At 50.3% G+C, this 15,940-nt stretch overlaps 1 protein-coding gene across 1 annotated transcript in view; it reads left to right on the forward strand.

The window, feature by feature from the left end:
- The window catches only part of LOC140480941 (plectin-like), an 85,417-nt gene that overhangs the window by 21,542 nt on the left and 47,935 nt on the right, over positions 1 to 15,940 (forward strand). The window contains 3 exon segments of the mRNA XM_072576554.1: positions 5,201 to 5,339; positions 13,188 to 13,544; positions 14,364 to 14,447. Of these exon segments, the coding sequence (XP_072432655.1) occupies positions 5,201 to 5,339; positions 13,188 to 13,544; positions 14,364 to 14,447 (580 nt within the window).

Here is a 15,940-nt window from a genome sequence, read left to right on the forward strand (position 1 = left end):
CCTGCATGGCCAGAGAAAAGACCATGTGATATCGGAACTCAGCCAAGCCATTCAGCCCAATGAGTCACTCACCATCCAACACGATCACAGCTGATCTGAACATCCTCGACTCCATTTTCCTGCCTTCTCCCTATATCCTCAATTGCTTTCAACTGATTACAAATTTATCAATTTCCGCCTTGAATATACTTAATGTCCCAGACCCGACACTATCTGGGCCTTCTTCACCACCCTGTTTACCTGTAACATCGTTTTCAATGAACTATGTACTTGTGCTCCTCGGTCCCTCTGGTTCACAACATTCGTCAGGCTGTACCATTTACTTTATAAGTCCTACCTTGATGTGTATTTATCATACACTTTCTGAAAATCCAAGTATGTTACATCCATTGTTCCCCTTTGTCTATCCTGCTTGTTACGTCCTCAAAAAAATCCTAAAAGGTCTTTCAGGCCTGAATTCTGCTCACCTCATGAAACCACCCTGATTCGAACTGATCCTGTTATAACTTTCTCAATGTTAGGCTGTTGGATCCTTCATAATAGGCTGGAACATTTTCCCAATAGCAGACATTAAGATCACTGGCCCAAACTTACCTGTTTTTTTTTCTCTCCTTCATGTTTTAAAGTGAGGCTGTTTTCCAATCGCCTGGAACTTTTCCAGAATACAAGGATTCCAGGAAGATGAGTGGCACGGTGGCACAGTGGTTAGCACTGCTGTCTCACAGCGCCAGAGACCCGGGTTCAATTCCAGCCTCAGGCGATTGTCTGTTTGGTGTTTGCACATTCTCCCCGTGTCTGCGTGGGTTTCCTCCGGGTGCTCCGGTTCCCTCCCACAGTCCAAAAATGTGCAGGTTAGGTGAATTGGCCATGCTAAATTGCCGGTAGTGTTAGGTAAGGGGTAAATGCAGGGGAATGGGTTTGGGTGGGTTGCTCTTCGGCGGGTCGGTGTGGATTTGTTGGGCCGAAGGGCCTGTTTCCACACTGTAAGAAATCTAAAAAAAAAGATTCCTATCAGTGCATCCACTATTTCCATATCTACTTCAGGTTGCCACATTACCAAAAGGATGTGGATGGTTTGGAGAGGGTGCAGAGGAGGTTCACCAGGATGTTGCCTAGTATGGAGGGTGCCAGCTATGAGGAGAGATTGAGTAGATTAGGATTATTTTCATTAGAAAGACAGAAGTTGAGGGGGACCTGATTGAGGCGGACAAAACCATGAGAGGTTTGGATAGGGTGGATAGCAAGAATCTTTTTCCCAGAGTAGGGGGACTCAGTTACTAGAGGTCACAAGTTCAAGGTGAGAGGGGAAACGTTTAGGGGAGATATAGGTGGGAAGTTCTTTACCCAGAGGGTGGTGGGTACCTGGAATGTATTGCCAGGGAGGTGGTAGGGGCGGGAACGATAGTGTCATTTAAGACAGATACATGAATGGGCAGGGAGCAGAGAGATACAAATCCTTAGAAAATAGGCGACAGGTTTAGATTAGAGGATCTGGATCGGCACAGGCTTGGAGGGCCGAAGGGCCTGTTCCTATGCTGTAATGTTCTTTGTTCATTGTTCTTAATATCCTTGGACACAACAGATCAGGTCCAGGAGACCTATCGGTCTTTAGATCTATTAGTTTCCCTAGTATGTTTTTTCTAGTGATAGTTATTGTATTTATTTTCTGTCCACCTTTGACCCCTTGATTATTTGGTCATTTTAAAATGCTGTTAGTGTCTTCTACAGTGAAGATTGATGCAAGGTATTTATTCAGCTCCTTTGCCATTTCCTCGTCCCTTGTTATTATTCCTCCAGCTTCATCCTCAAAAGGTCCAGGCTCTCTTTGGCCTCTCTCTTCCATTTGATTTCCTTAAAGAAGCTCTTTCTGTCCATCTTGATATTACTTGCAAGTTACTCCTCAACCTTTATCTTGCTATTTATTAATTTTTTGATTATCAGTTATTGGTTTTTCAAATTTTCTATATCCACTGGTTTATCACTAATCTCTGCCACGTTGCATGTTTTTCCTTCCAATTTGATACTCTGCTCAGTTTCCGCGATGAACCATGGTGAGCTTATCCCTTTGCTGCCACACTCCCTTCCCAATCCCCTGCAGCCAGTTTTACTCTCGTTGTTTTGTAATTACCCTTATTTAACACATGTACCTGTACTTTGAACCCATTCAGTCTCCAACTAAACATTACAGTCTCGCCATGATTTCAATGATTCCTGTTTGGAAATGAAGGGTTAGTCTTCGGAGGGTCATTGTGTACTTGTTGGGCCGAATGGCCTGTTTCTACACTGTAGATAATCTCTCAAAAAAGAAAGCAAACCCAGCCACACTTTCTGCCTCTTGGATTTTCCTCTCTCCACCCTGTACAAATTCCAGATCATGGTTTTCTAAGCCAATATCCTTCTGTGCTAATGGATTGGAAATCCTTTACTAACGTTGCTACCCCACCTCCTTTCCCTATTTGTGCTTCATGTAGAATGAGCACCCTGGATATACAGTTCCTATCCTGGATCACAACAGCGACGTCTGTGAGATTGCAACTGCATCCGAATAATTTATATCGATTTGCATTCTTAATTTGTCACCCTCATTGCTAATGCTCTTTGCATTAAAGACAAAGCCTTGAGGCTTCTCTTTTGAACCTTTCTCATCATCTTGGCTGTAGTTTGCACATTGGTCCCATTTATTTTCCTGCCTTCCATTCCCCCTTTCCTTTCTCTCTTCCACTTCTCCCCTTGTTTCTTATTCCACTGTCTTTCTGCTCAAGGTCCCAGGACCCGCCCATTCTAGGTTGAAGCTTCTGCAAACAGCATGAGCAAACACAACCCCAGAGGAAGGTAACACACTCCCGCTGTCTCACACAGGGACACACACTCCCGCTGTCTCACACAGGGACACACACTCACATACAGATTTACACACACTCCCGCTGTCTCACACAGGGACACACACTCACATACAGATTTACACACACTCCCGCTGTCTCACACAGGGACACACACTCACATACAGATTTACACACACTCCCGCTGTCTTACACAGGGACACACACTCACATACAGATTTACACACACTCCCACTGTCTTACACATGGACACACACTCACATACAGATTTACACACATTCCCACTGTCTCACACAGGGACACACACTCACATGCAGATTTACGCACACTCCCGCTGTCATACACAGGGACACACACTCACATACAGATTTACACACATTCCCGCTGTCTCACACAGGGACACACACTCCCGCTGTCTCACACAGGGACACACACTCACATACAGATTTACACACACTCCCGCTGTCTCACACAGGGACACACACTCACATACAGATTTACACACACTCCCGCTGTCTTACACAGGGACACACACTCACATACAGATTTACACACACTCCCACTGTCTTACACATGGACACACACTCACATACAGATTTACACACATTCCCACTGTCTCACACAGGGACACACACTCACATGCAGATTTACGCACACTCCCGCTGTCATACACAGGGACACACACTCACATACAGATTTACACACATTCCCGCTGTCTCACACAGGGACACACACTCCCGCTGTCTCACACAGGGACACACACTCACATACAGATTTACGCACACTCCCGCTGTCTCACACAGGGACACACACTCACATACAGATTTACGCACACTCCCGCTGTCTTACACAGGGACACACACTCACATACAGATTTACGCACACTCCCGCTGTCTCACACAGGGACACACACTCACATACAGATTTACGCAAACTCCCGCTGTCTTACACAGGGACACACACTCACATACAGATTTACACACATTCCCGCTGTCTCACACAGGGACACACACTCACATACAGATTTACACACATTCCCGCTGTCTCACACAGGGACACACACTCAAATACAGATTTACACACACTCCCACTGTCTTACACAGGGACACACACTCCCGCTGTCTCACACAGGGACACACACTCACATACAGATTTACGCACACTCCCGCTGTCTCACACAGGGACACACACTCACATACAGATTTACACAAACTCCCACTGTCTTACACAGGGACATACACTCACATACAGATTTACACAAACTCCCGCTGTCTTACACAGGGACACACAGTCACATACAGATTTACACACACTCCCACTGTCTTACACAGGGACACACACTCACATACAGATTTACACACACTCCCGCTGTCTTACACAGGGACACACACTCACATACAGATTTACACACACTCCCACTGTCTTACACAGGGACACACACTCACATACAGATTTACACACACTCCCGCTGTCTTACACAGGGACACACACTCACATACAGATTTACACACACTCCCGCTGTCTCACACAGGGACACACACTCACATACAGATTTACACAAACTCCCGCTGTCTCACACAGGGACACACACTCACATACAGATTTACACAAACTCCCGCTGTCTTACACAGGGACACACACTCACATACAGATTTACACACATTCCCACTGTCTTACACAGGGACACACACTCACATACAGATTTACACATATTGTCACTGCCCAGCAAAGCTGGTGTGTGAGACAGTACTGGTCTGATCCATCTTGTCTCCTTCCATGTGGTGCTCCACTATCTTTATTTCTCAATCTTAATGTTTATTGTATTCAGTTTGATGCTGCTGTTTCAAACAGTGTGGCGCTGGAGAAGTACAGCTGGTCTGACACGATCTGAGGAGCAGGAGAGTCACTTTATCGAGCATCAGCTTTTTGTCACATTCCTGATGAAGGGTTTATGCCTGAAATGTTGACTGTCCTGTATCTCAGATGCTCCCGATCTGGCTGTGCTTTTCCAGCGCCACATTTTTTGACTCTGCAGTCCTCACTTTTTCCTTCCTGACGTGACAGAAGAGCAGGTCAGAAGCTGGGAATCCTGTAGCGAGTAACTCCCCTCCTGACTCCCTAAAGCCTGTCCACCATCTACAAGGGACAAGGCAGGAGGGTGATAGAATGCTCTCCATCTGCCTGGATAATTGCATCTCCAATAACACTCAAGAAGCTTAACACCATCTAGAGATGGGAAAATAATTACATGCGATATTTGGGGCAGAGCTGGAGGTGACCTGTCTGTTTTTGTGAAATACAGAGCAGCATTAGCAGAGAGACTGCCCTCTACTCACCAATTCATTTCCTTTCGTTTTCAGATTGAAGACAATTGATGTGGTCATTCGCAGCACACAGGAGGCTGAGGATTTGGTCAAGAAATATGAGACTCAGCTGAGAGAGGTGAACAGTGTTCCAGCTGATGCAAAGTCATTGGAGTCCTACAAAAAACAGCTCAAGGTAAGATGGCTGCTCCTACCAGAGAAACTGGGTATTAGTGTGTGAAAGAAACTGTCCCTGACTGAGTCAGTAAGAACAGAGAAGATGATAAAACAGGGGGGAGGTGTGGCATTGTTGATCAGGGACAATATTACAGCTGTAGAAAGGATGTTTGGGGACTCGTTAACTGAGGTGGTATGGGCTGAGGTTAGAAACAGGAAAGGAGAAGTCACCATGTTGGGAATTTTCTATAGGCCTCCGAATAGTCCCAGAGATGTAGACGAAAGGATAGCAAAGATGATTCTTGATAGGACTGAGAGAGGCAGGGTAGTTGTTATGGGGAACTTCAACTATCCAAATATTGACTGGGATCACTACAGTAGGTGTACTATAGATGGGTCAGTTTTTGTCCAGTGTGTGCAGGAGGGCTTCCTGACACAGTATGTAGACAGGCCACCAAGGGGCGAAGCCACTTTAGATTTACTACTGGGTAACGAACCTGGCCAGATGTTAGATTTGGAAGTAGGTGAGCACTTTGGAGACAGCGATCACAATTCTGTCAGGTTTACTTTAGTGATGGAAAGGGATAGGTGTACTCCACCGAGCAAGAGTTACAGCTGGGGGAAGGGAAATTATGATGCAATTAGGAAAGATTTAGGAAGCGTAGAATGGGGAAGGAAACTACAGGGGTTGAGCACATTAAAAATACGGAGCTTATTCAAGGAAACGCTCCTGTGTGTCCTAGATAAGTACGTACCTGTCAGGCAGGGGGGAGGATATAGAACGCGAGAGCTGTGGTTTACTAAGGAAGTGGAATCCCTGGTCAAGAAGAAGAAGAAGGCTTATCTTAGGACAAAATGTGAAAACTCAGTTAGGGCACTTGAGGGTTACAAGGAAGTCAGGAAAGACCTAAAAAGAGAGCTCAGAAGAGCCAGGAGGAGACATGAGAAGTTGTTGGCGGATAGGATCAGGGTAAACCCTAAGGCTTTCTACAGGTATATCAGGAATAAAAGAATGACGAGAGTTAAATTAGGTAAAAACAATGACTGCAGATGCTGGAAACCAGATTCTGGATTACTGGTGCTGGAAGAGCACAGCGGTTCAGGCAGCATCCAACGAGCAGCAAAATCGACGTTTCGGGCAAAAGCCCTTCATCAGGAATAAAGGCAGTCAGCCCCTCCACCCTTCAGGCTTACTGCCTTTATTCCTGATGAAGGGCTTTTGCCCGAAACGTCGATTTTGCTGCTCGTTGGATGCTGCCTGAACCGCTGTGCTCTTCCAGCACCACTAATCCAGAGTTAAATTAGGGCCAATCAAGGATAATAGTGGGAAGTTGTGTGGGGAGTCAGAGGAGATAGGGGAAGCACTAAATAAATATTTTTCGACAGTGTTCACGATAGTAAATGAAAATGTTGGCGAGGAGGATACAGAGATACTTGCATCTAGACTAGAAGAGATTGAGGTTTACAAGGAAGAGGTATTAGAAATACTGCAGAGTGTGAAAATAGACAAGTCCCCTGGGTCAGATGGGATCTATCCTAGGATCCTCTGGGAAGCAAGGGAAGAGATTGCTGAGCCTTTGGCATTGATCTTTAAATCGTCATTGTCTACAGGAATAGTGCCTGAGGACTGGAGGATAGCAAATGTGGTTCCCTTGTTCAAAAAGGGTAGTAGAGACAACCCTGGGAATTACAGACCAGTGAGTCTCACTTCAGTTGTTGGTAAAGTGTTGGAAAAGGTTATAAGAGATAGGATTTATAACCATCTAGAAAAGAATAATCTGATCAGAGACAGTCAGCACAGTATTGTGAAGGGTAGGTCGTGCCTAACGAATCTTATTGACTTTTTTGACAAAGTGACCAAACAGGTAGATGAGAGTAAACCAGTTGATGTGGTGTATATGGGTTTCAGCAAAGCGTTCGATAAGGTTCCCCACAGTAGGCTATTGTACAAAATGCGGAGGAATGAGATTGTGGGAGACATAGCAGTTTGGATCAGTAATTGGCTTGCTGAAAGAAGACAGAGGGTTGTAGTTGATGGGAAATGTTCATCCTGGAGTCCAGTTTCTAGTGGGGTACCGCAAGGGTCGGTGTTGGGTCTATTGCTGTTCGTCATTTTTATAAATGATCTGGATGACGGCTTAGAAGGGTGGGTTAGTAAATTTGCAGACGACACTAAGGTCGATGAAGTTGTGGATAGTGACGAAGGATGTTGTAGGTTGCAGAGAGACATAGATAAGCTGCAGAGCTGGGCTGAGGGGTGGCAAATGGAGTTTAATGCGGACAAGTGTGAGGTGATTCACTTTGGTCAGAGTAACCGAAATGCAAAGTACTGGGCTAATGGTAAGATTCTTGGGAGTGTAGATGAGCAGAGAGATCTCGGTGTCCATGTACACAGATCCCTGAAAATTGCCACCCAGATTGACAGGTTTGTTAAGAAGGCATACAGTGTTTTAGCTTTTATTTATAGAGGGATTGAGTTCCGGAACCAGGAGGTTTTGCTGCAGCTGTACAAAACTCTGGTACAGCCACACTTGGAGTATTGTGTACAGTTCTGGTCACCGCATTATAAGAAGGATGTGGAAGCTTTGGAAAGGGTGCAGAGGAGATTTACTCGGATATTGCCACGTGTGGAGGGAAGGTCTTACGAGGAAAGGCTGAGGGCCTTGAGGCTGTTCTCATTAGAGAGAAGAATGTTGAGAGGTGACTTAATAGAGACATACAAGATAATCAGAGGGTTAGATAGGGTGGACAGGGAGAGCCTTTTTCCAAGTATGGGGACGGCAAACACGAGGGGACACAACTTTAAAGTGAGGGGAGATAGGTATAAGACAGATGTCAGAGGTAGTTTCTTTACTCAGAGAGTAGTAAGGCTATGGAATGCTTTGCCTGCAACGGGAGTAGATTCACCAATTTAAGTGCATTTAAGTCGTCATTGGACAAGCAAATGGACGTACATGGAATAGTGTAGGTTAGATGGGCTTCAGGTTGGTATGACAGGTCGGCGCAACATTGAGGGCCGAAGGGCCTGTACTGCGCTGGAATGTTCTATGTTTTATGTTCTATGAGTGTGAGCAGGACTGTCCCTGACTGAGTGTGAGCAGGACTGACCCTGACTGAGTGTGAGCAGGACTGTCCCTGACTGAGTGTGAGCAGGATTGACCCTGACTGAGTGTGAGCAGGACTGTCCCTGACTGAGTGTGAGCAGGACTGACCCTGACTGAGTGTGAGCAGGACTGTCCCTGACTGAGTGTGAGCAGGACTGACCCTGACTGAGTGTGACAGGGACGTAGTCTATTTGGATTTCAGAAAGGCCTTTGATAAGGTTCCACATGGTAAGTTAGATACCGGGTGAGCTGGCAAATTGGATACCCAATTGGTTTGATGGTAGGACGCAGAGGGTAATAGTGGAAGGATGCTTGTCAGACTGGAGGCTTATGAGTAGTGGAGTACCTCAGGGGTCAGTTTTGGGTCCATAGCTGTTTGTTACCTATATCAATGATTTGAATGAGAATGTCCAAGGCATTCATTAATTTGCTGTTGGCACTAAACTAGGCAGCATTGTGGACAGTGAGGAAGGTTATCAGAAATTGCAGCAAGACCTTGACCAGCTGGCAAAGTGGGCTGAGAAATGGCAAATGGAGTTTAATATAGATAGGTGTGAGGTGTTGCATTTTGGAAAGTCAAATCAAGGTAGGAATTTCAGGGTGAATGGTAGGACCTTAAGGAGTGTCATGGAACAGAGGGACCTTGGAGTTCAGGTTCACAGTTCTCTGAAAGTGGTTGTCTCAGGTAGACAGGGCAGTGATGAAGGCTTTGGGCACACTGGCTCTCATCAGTCAGGTCATTGAGTATAGAAGTTGGGAAGTTATGTTGCTGTTATCCAGGATGTTGGTGAGACCACACTTGGAGTATTGCATTCAGTTTTGGTCACCTTGCTATAGGAAGGATGTTATTAAACTGGAAAGAGTGCGGAAGAAATTTACAAGGATGATGCCTGGACTCAATGGTCTGAGTTATAGGGAGAGGTTGGACAAGCCTGGACTTTTTCCTTTCGAGTGTAGGAGACTGAGGGGGGAACATTATAGAAGTGTAGACATTATAGAAGACTATTAAAGGCATGGATGGGGTAAATGCACTCAGTTTTTTTCCCAAAGTTGGGGAATCAAGGACTAGAGGGCATCAGTTTAAGGTTAGAGGGGAAAGAATAAAAGGGAACCTGAGATAACAGGGAACATTAACAGAGGGTGATATGCATATGGAATGAGCTGCCAGTGGAAGTGGTGAAGGCATATACATTAATAACATTTAAAATGCATTTAGACAAATACGTGGATCGGAAAGGAGCCAAGTGCAGGGAAATGGGGTTAGTGTGAGTGGACATTTCGGCATAGATTAGATTACTTACAGTGTGGAAACAGGCCCTTCGGCCCAACAAGTCCACACCGACCCGCCGAAGCGCAACCCACCCAGACCCATTCCCCTACATTTACCCCTTCACCTAACACTACGGACAATTTAGCGTGGACTGTGGGAGGAAACCGGAGCAAACCCACACAGACACGGGGAGAATGTGCATACTCCACACAGACTGAGGTGGGAATTGAACCTGGGACCCTGGTGCTGTGAGGCAGCAGTGCTAACCACTGAGCCACCGTGACCAGTTTGGGCCAAATGGCCTGATTCTGCTGTAGGACTCTATGACTGTTACTGGCTACACTTAGAGTTGGGTGGTGTTGAGGAGAATGGGATTAGCTGGGTTGAAGGTGAAAGGGGGAGAGTTTACAGAAGATGTGAGAGGCAATTGTTTTTACACAGAAGGTGTTGAGTGCCTGGAAAGTGCTTCCAGAAGAGGTGGTGGAGGTAGATACAAGAGCAACATGGAAGAGACATCTTGACACATACAGGAACAGGCAGGGAATAGAGGGACACTGACAGTGTCGAGGCAGCAGGTCTGTAGTTTTGAAAGACATCATGTTGGCACAGTCTTGGTGGGCCGAATGGCCATTCCTGTGCTCTACTGTTCTCTGTTCTTTGAATGGAGTTGCAGTACCTTCCTAAAATAGTATGAGATTTGAAAGTGTTGACATCGAGAGCGACCTGGGGGGTATGCATATAGTGTTGCCTGAGGTTGGAAGTGGGGACCTAACCTCAGGGTTTGGCCCTGAGCTAAGAAGGAACTCCTTCAGTCAGAGGGCAGCGACTCTGAGCAACTCTCTGTCCTGGTCTTTGAGGACGTTAAAGACAAATCTCAGCTGATTGAAGATTTCCAGGGTTCAAGGATAAGGGGATCAGGCTTGATCACATTGATTGGTGGGTCATAGAGCCTACTCTCACTCCTGTTTCCTGTGGCCCTGATTGGTCGGTAATACCTCCCAGCCATAACCTTCATGAATCTGTTCAGGCAGCCCCATGGTGCCCTCTCACTGTTGGTTCAGATCACGGTGACCGTTCGGTATCAGCAGTTTCTGTAAGTGTTCAAAACCCCCAGACACGTCGGTGTGGGGTGGGGGGGGGGTGGGGTGTGTGTGGGGTGTATGTCTGGGGCTGTGTGTGTGTATATGTCTGTGTGGGTGTGTGTGTGTGGGGGGGAGGGCGGTGTGTGTGTCTGTATGTGTATATGTGTGTGTGTATGAGTGGGTGTGTGTGTCTGTGTCTGTGTGTATATGTGTGTGTGGGTGTGTGTGTCTGTGTGTATATTTCTGTGTGTGTGGGAGGGGAGGGCGGTGTGTGTGGGTGCTGGTGTGTGTGTCTGTATCTGTGTGTGTATATGTGTGTGTGGGTGTGTGTGTCTGTGTCTGTGTGTATATGTGTGTGTGGGTGTATAGGTGTGTGTTAGAGAGAGAGAGAGACTCTGTGGGTGGATCTCTGCTGCAGCACTGTCAGACCCCCTTCTGCCTCAGCTCTCCTCTGTCTCAGGGTGTCACACTCACCCTCTCGGTGTCTGTCACACTCACCGTCACAGGGTGTGTCACACTCACCCTCTCGGTGTCTGTCACACTCACCGGCACAGGGTGTGTCACACTCACCCTCTCGGTGTCTGTCACACTCACCGGCACAGGGTGTGTCACACTCACCCTCTCGGTGTCTGTCACACTCACCGTCACAGGGTGTGTCACACTCACCCTCTCGGTGTCTGTCACACTCACCGTCACAGGGTGTGTCACACTCACCCTCTCGGTGTCTGTCACACTCACCGTCACAGGGTGTGTCACACTCACCATCTCGGTGTCTGTCACACTCACCGTCACAGGGTGTGTCACACCCACCCTCTCGGTGTCTGTCACACTCACCGGCACAGGGTGTGTCACACTCACCCTCTCGGTGTCTGTCACACTCACCATCACAGGGTGTGTCACACTCACCATCTCGGTGTCTGTCACACTCACCGTCACAGGGTGTGTCACACCCACCATCTCGGTGTCTGTCACACTCACCGTCTCGGGGTATGTCACACTCACTGTTTCGGAGTGCCACACTCATCGTCACGGTGTGACACACTCACCGTCTCGGTGTGACACACTCACCGTCTCGGTGTGACAGTGCAGTGTGGACTTGTTGGGCTGAAGGGCCTGTTTCCACACTGTAAGTAATCTAATCTAATCTAGTCTCGGGGTGTCACACTCACTGTCTCGGGATGTCACACTCACCGTCTCGGGGTGTGTAACTCTCACCGTCTCGGTGTGACACACTCACGGTCTTGGTGTGTGACACACTCACCGTCTTGGGGTGACACACGCACCGTCTCGGGTGTGACACACCCACCGCCTCGGTGTGTGACACACTCACCGCCTCGGGGTGACACACGCACCGTCTCAGGGTGACACACGCACCATCTCGGGGTGACACACTCACCGTCTCGGTGTGTGGCACACTCACCGTCACGGTGTGTGACACACTCACCGTCTCGGTCTGTGACACACTCACCGTCTCGGTGTGTGACACACTCACCGTCACAGTGTGTGACACATTTACCGCCTCGGTGTGTGACACATTTACTGCCTCGGTGTGTGACACACTCACCGTCTCAGTGTGTGACACACTCACCGTCTCGGTGTGTGACACACTCACTGCCTCAGTGTGTGACACACTCACCGTCTCAGTGTGTGACACACTCACTGCCTCGGTGTGACACACTCATTGTCTCAGCGTGTGACACATTTACCGCCTCGGTGTGTGACACACTCACCGTCTCAGTGTGTGACACACTCACCGTCTCAGTGTGTGACACACGCACTGTCTCAGGGTGTGACACGCTCACCGTCTCAGTGTGTGACACACTCACCGTCTCGGTGTGTGATACACTCACTGTCTCAGTGTGTGACACACTCACTGTCTCGGTGTGTGACACACTCACCGCCTCAGTGTGACACACTCACTGTCTCGGTGTGTGACACATTTACAGCCTCGGTATGTGACACAATCACCGTCTCAGTGTGTGACACACTCGCCGTCTCGGTGTGTGACACACTCACCGTCTTGCTGTGTGACACAGTTGCCGTCTCGGTGTGTGACACACTCGCCGTCTCGGTGTGACACACTCACTGTCTCGGTGTGTGACACACTTGCCGTCTCAGTGTGACACACTCACTGTCTCGGTGTGTGACACACTCGCCGTCTTGGTGTGACACACTCACTGTCTCGGTGTGTGACACACTTGCCGTCTCAGTGTGACACACTCACTGTCTCAGTGTGTGACACACTCGCCGTCTCGGTGTGTGACACACTCACCGTCTCGGTGTGACACACTCGCCGTCTCGGTGTGTGACACACTCACCGTCTCGGTGTGACACACTCGCCGTCTCGGTGTGACACACTCGCCGTCTCGGTGTGTGACACAGCTGTTAATTGGTGTCCTTCTGGTGTTCAGGGAATGCGAGTGGAGGTGGGGAACAACCAACAAATCTTCGATAACCTGGAGAGCGAGCTGAGCAAAGCCAAAGTGGTGAATGAGCGAATGATTCGCAGTCATAGTGAGAGAGATGTGGACCTGGATCGATACCGGGATTGTGTCCAACAACTCCTGGAGCACTGGCAAGGAATCCAGGGTCAGATCGATACCCGCTCCCGGGAACTCGACCAACTGGGACGGCACCTCACCTACTACCGTGATGCTTATGATTGGCTGATCCAGTGGATTCGGGAAACTAAAGAACGTCAGGAAAAGATGCAAGCTGTACCCATCAGAGACAGCAGCAGCTTGAAACAACAACTGCAGCAAGAACAGGTACCTGCAACTGCCCAGGGGAGGGGGGGGGGAGCGAACCCGGGGGTGGGGGCAGGGAGACCCAGGGGAGGGGGGGGGAGCGAACCCTGGGGTGGGGGCAGGGAGACCCAGGGGAGGGGGGGGGAGCGAACCCTGGGGTGGGGGCAGGGAGACCCAGGGGAGGGGGGGGGAGCGAACCCGGGGGTGGGGGCAGGGAGACCCAGGGGAGGGGGGGGGAGCGAACCCTGGGGTGGGGGCAGGGAGACCCAGGGGAGGGGGGGGGGAGCGAACCCTGGGGTGGGGGCAGGGAGACCCAGGGGAGGGGGGGGGAGCGAACCCGGGGGTGGGGCAGGGAGACCCAGGGGAGGGGGGGGGAGCGAACCCGGGGGTGGGGGCAGGGAGACCCAGGGGAGGGGGGGGGAGCGAACCCTGGGGTGGGGGCAGGGAGACCCAGGGGAGGGGGGGGGAGCGAACCCAGGGGTGGGGGCAGGGAGACCCAGGGGAGGGGGGGGAGAGTGAACCCGGGGGTGGGGGCAGGGAGACCCGGCGGGGGGGGGGGGAGCGAACCCTGGGGTGGGGGCAGGGAGACCCAGGGCGGGGGGGGGAGGGCAGGAGGACCCAGGGCGGGGGGGAGGCAGAGGGGGAACCCTGGAGAGAGGGGGATCCCTGGGGAGAGGGGGGAAGGGGGGATGGGGGGGAAATGGGGAGAGGGCAGGGGGATCCTGGGGGTGGAGGGAGGAGGGTGTGGATCTGGGGGAGAAGGATTCCCAGGGGGTGGGCAATGTCAAAGCTGCTGAGCTCTCAGTTTTTGTTCTAACTTCAGTCGTCTTGGTTTTACAGAAAGTCCTGCAGGAAGTTATGAAAAACCGAGAGAAGGTGGACGAATGTGAGAAATTTGCCAAGCAGTACATTGATGCTATCAAGGTCAGCAAACAAGAACAACAATGGCCCCTCCCTGTCCCCCCCCGCCCCCGTCTCCTACCCATATCCCTCCCCATACCCCTGCCCCACCCTCTCCCCCTCCCTCTCCCCTCCCCATATCCCTCCCCATACCCCTGCCCCACCCTCGCCCCCTCCCTCTCCCCTCCCCATATCCCTCCCCGTTCCCCCTGCTCCCACCCCATAACCCTGCCCCACCCTCTCCCCCCCCATACCCCTGCCCCACCCTCTCCCCCCTCCCCCCTCCCCATGCCCCTGCCCCACCCTCTCCCCTCTCCTCCCCATATACCTCCCCGTTCCCCCTGCCCCCTCCCAATACCCCTGCCCGACCCTCTCCCCCTCCCCCTCCCCTCCACATACCCTGCCCCACCCTCTCCCCCTCCCCCCTCCCCCTCCCCTCCACATACCCTGCCCCACCATCTCCCCATACCCCTGTCCCACCCTCTCCCCCTCCCCTCCCCATACCCCTGCTCCCTCCCCCTCACCATACCACTGCCCCACCCTTTTCCCCTCCCCCTCCCCCTCCCTTCCCCATACCCGTGTCCCACCCTCTCCCCACCCCTCCCGCTCCCCAAAACCCTGCCCCACCCTCTCGCCCACCCGCTCCCCATGCCCCTGTCCCAACCCCTCCCCCCATACATCTGTCCCCCCGCCCCATACCCCTGCCCCTCCCAACCCTCCTGACCCCCCCCCCCCGCCATCCCATCCTGTGCTAATGTTGTGCAGAAACTGTGTTCTGTTTGATAAGGTTCCCCATTGTAGACTAATGGAGAAAGTGAAGTCACATGGTGTGCAGGGTGTTGTAGCAGGTGGATAAAGAACTGGTTGAGCAACAGGAGACAGAGAGTAGTAGTTGAAGGGAGTTTCTCGAAATGGAGAAAGGTGACCAGTGGTGTCCCACAGGGGTCAGTGCTGGGGCCACTGTTGTTTGTGATAGACATCAATGATCTGGAAGAGGGCACTGTTGGTCTGGTCAGCAAGTTTGTAGATGACACAAAGATTGGTGGAGTAGCAGAAAGTATAGGGGACTGTCAGAGAATACAGGAGGATATAGATAGACTGGAGAGTTGGGCGGAGAAGTGGCAGATGGAGTTCAATCCAGACAAATGTGAGGTGATGCATTTTGGGAAGTCTAATTCTAGAGCGAATTATACAGTAAATGGAAGAGCCTTGGGAAAAGTTGATGGGCAGAGAGATCTGGGAGTTCAGGGCCATTGTACCCTGAAGGTTGCTGCACAGGTGGATAGAGTGGTCAAGAAGGTATATGGTATACTTGCCTTCATTGGACGGGGTATTGAGTATAAGAGCTGGCAGGTCATGTTAAAATTGTACAAGACATTGGTTCGGCCGCATTTAGAATACTGTGTACAGTTCTGGTCGCCACATTGCCAAAAGGATGTGGACGCTTTGGAGAGGGTGCAGAGAAGGTTTACGAGGATGTTGCCTGGTATGGAAGGTGCTGGCTATGAAGAGAGGTT

This window comes from Chiloscyllium punctatum, chromosome 8 (assembly GCF_047496795.1).
Source record: "Chiloscyllium punctatum isolate Juve2018m chromosome 8, sChiPun1.3, whole genome shotgun sequence".
NCBI classification, from domain to species: domain Eukaryota; kingdom Metazoa; phylum Chordata; class Chondrichthyes; order Orectolobiformes; family Hemiscylliidae; genus Chiloscyllium; species Chiloscyllium punctatum.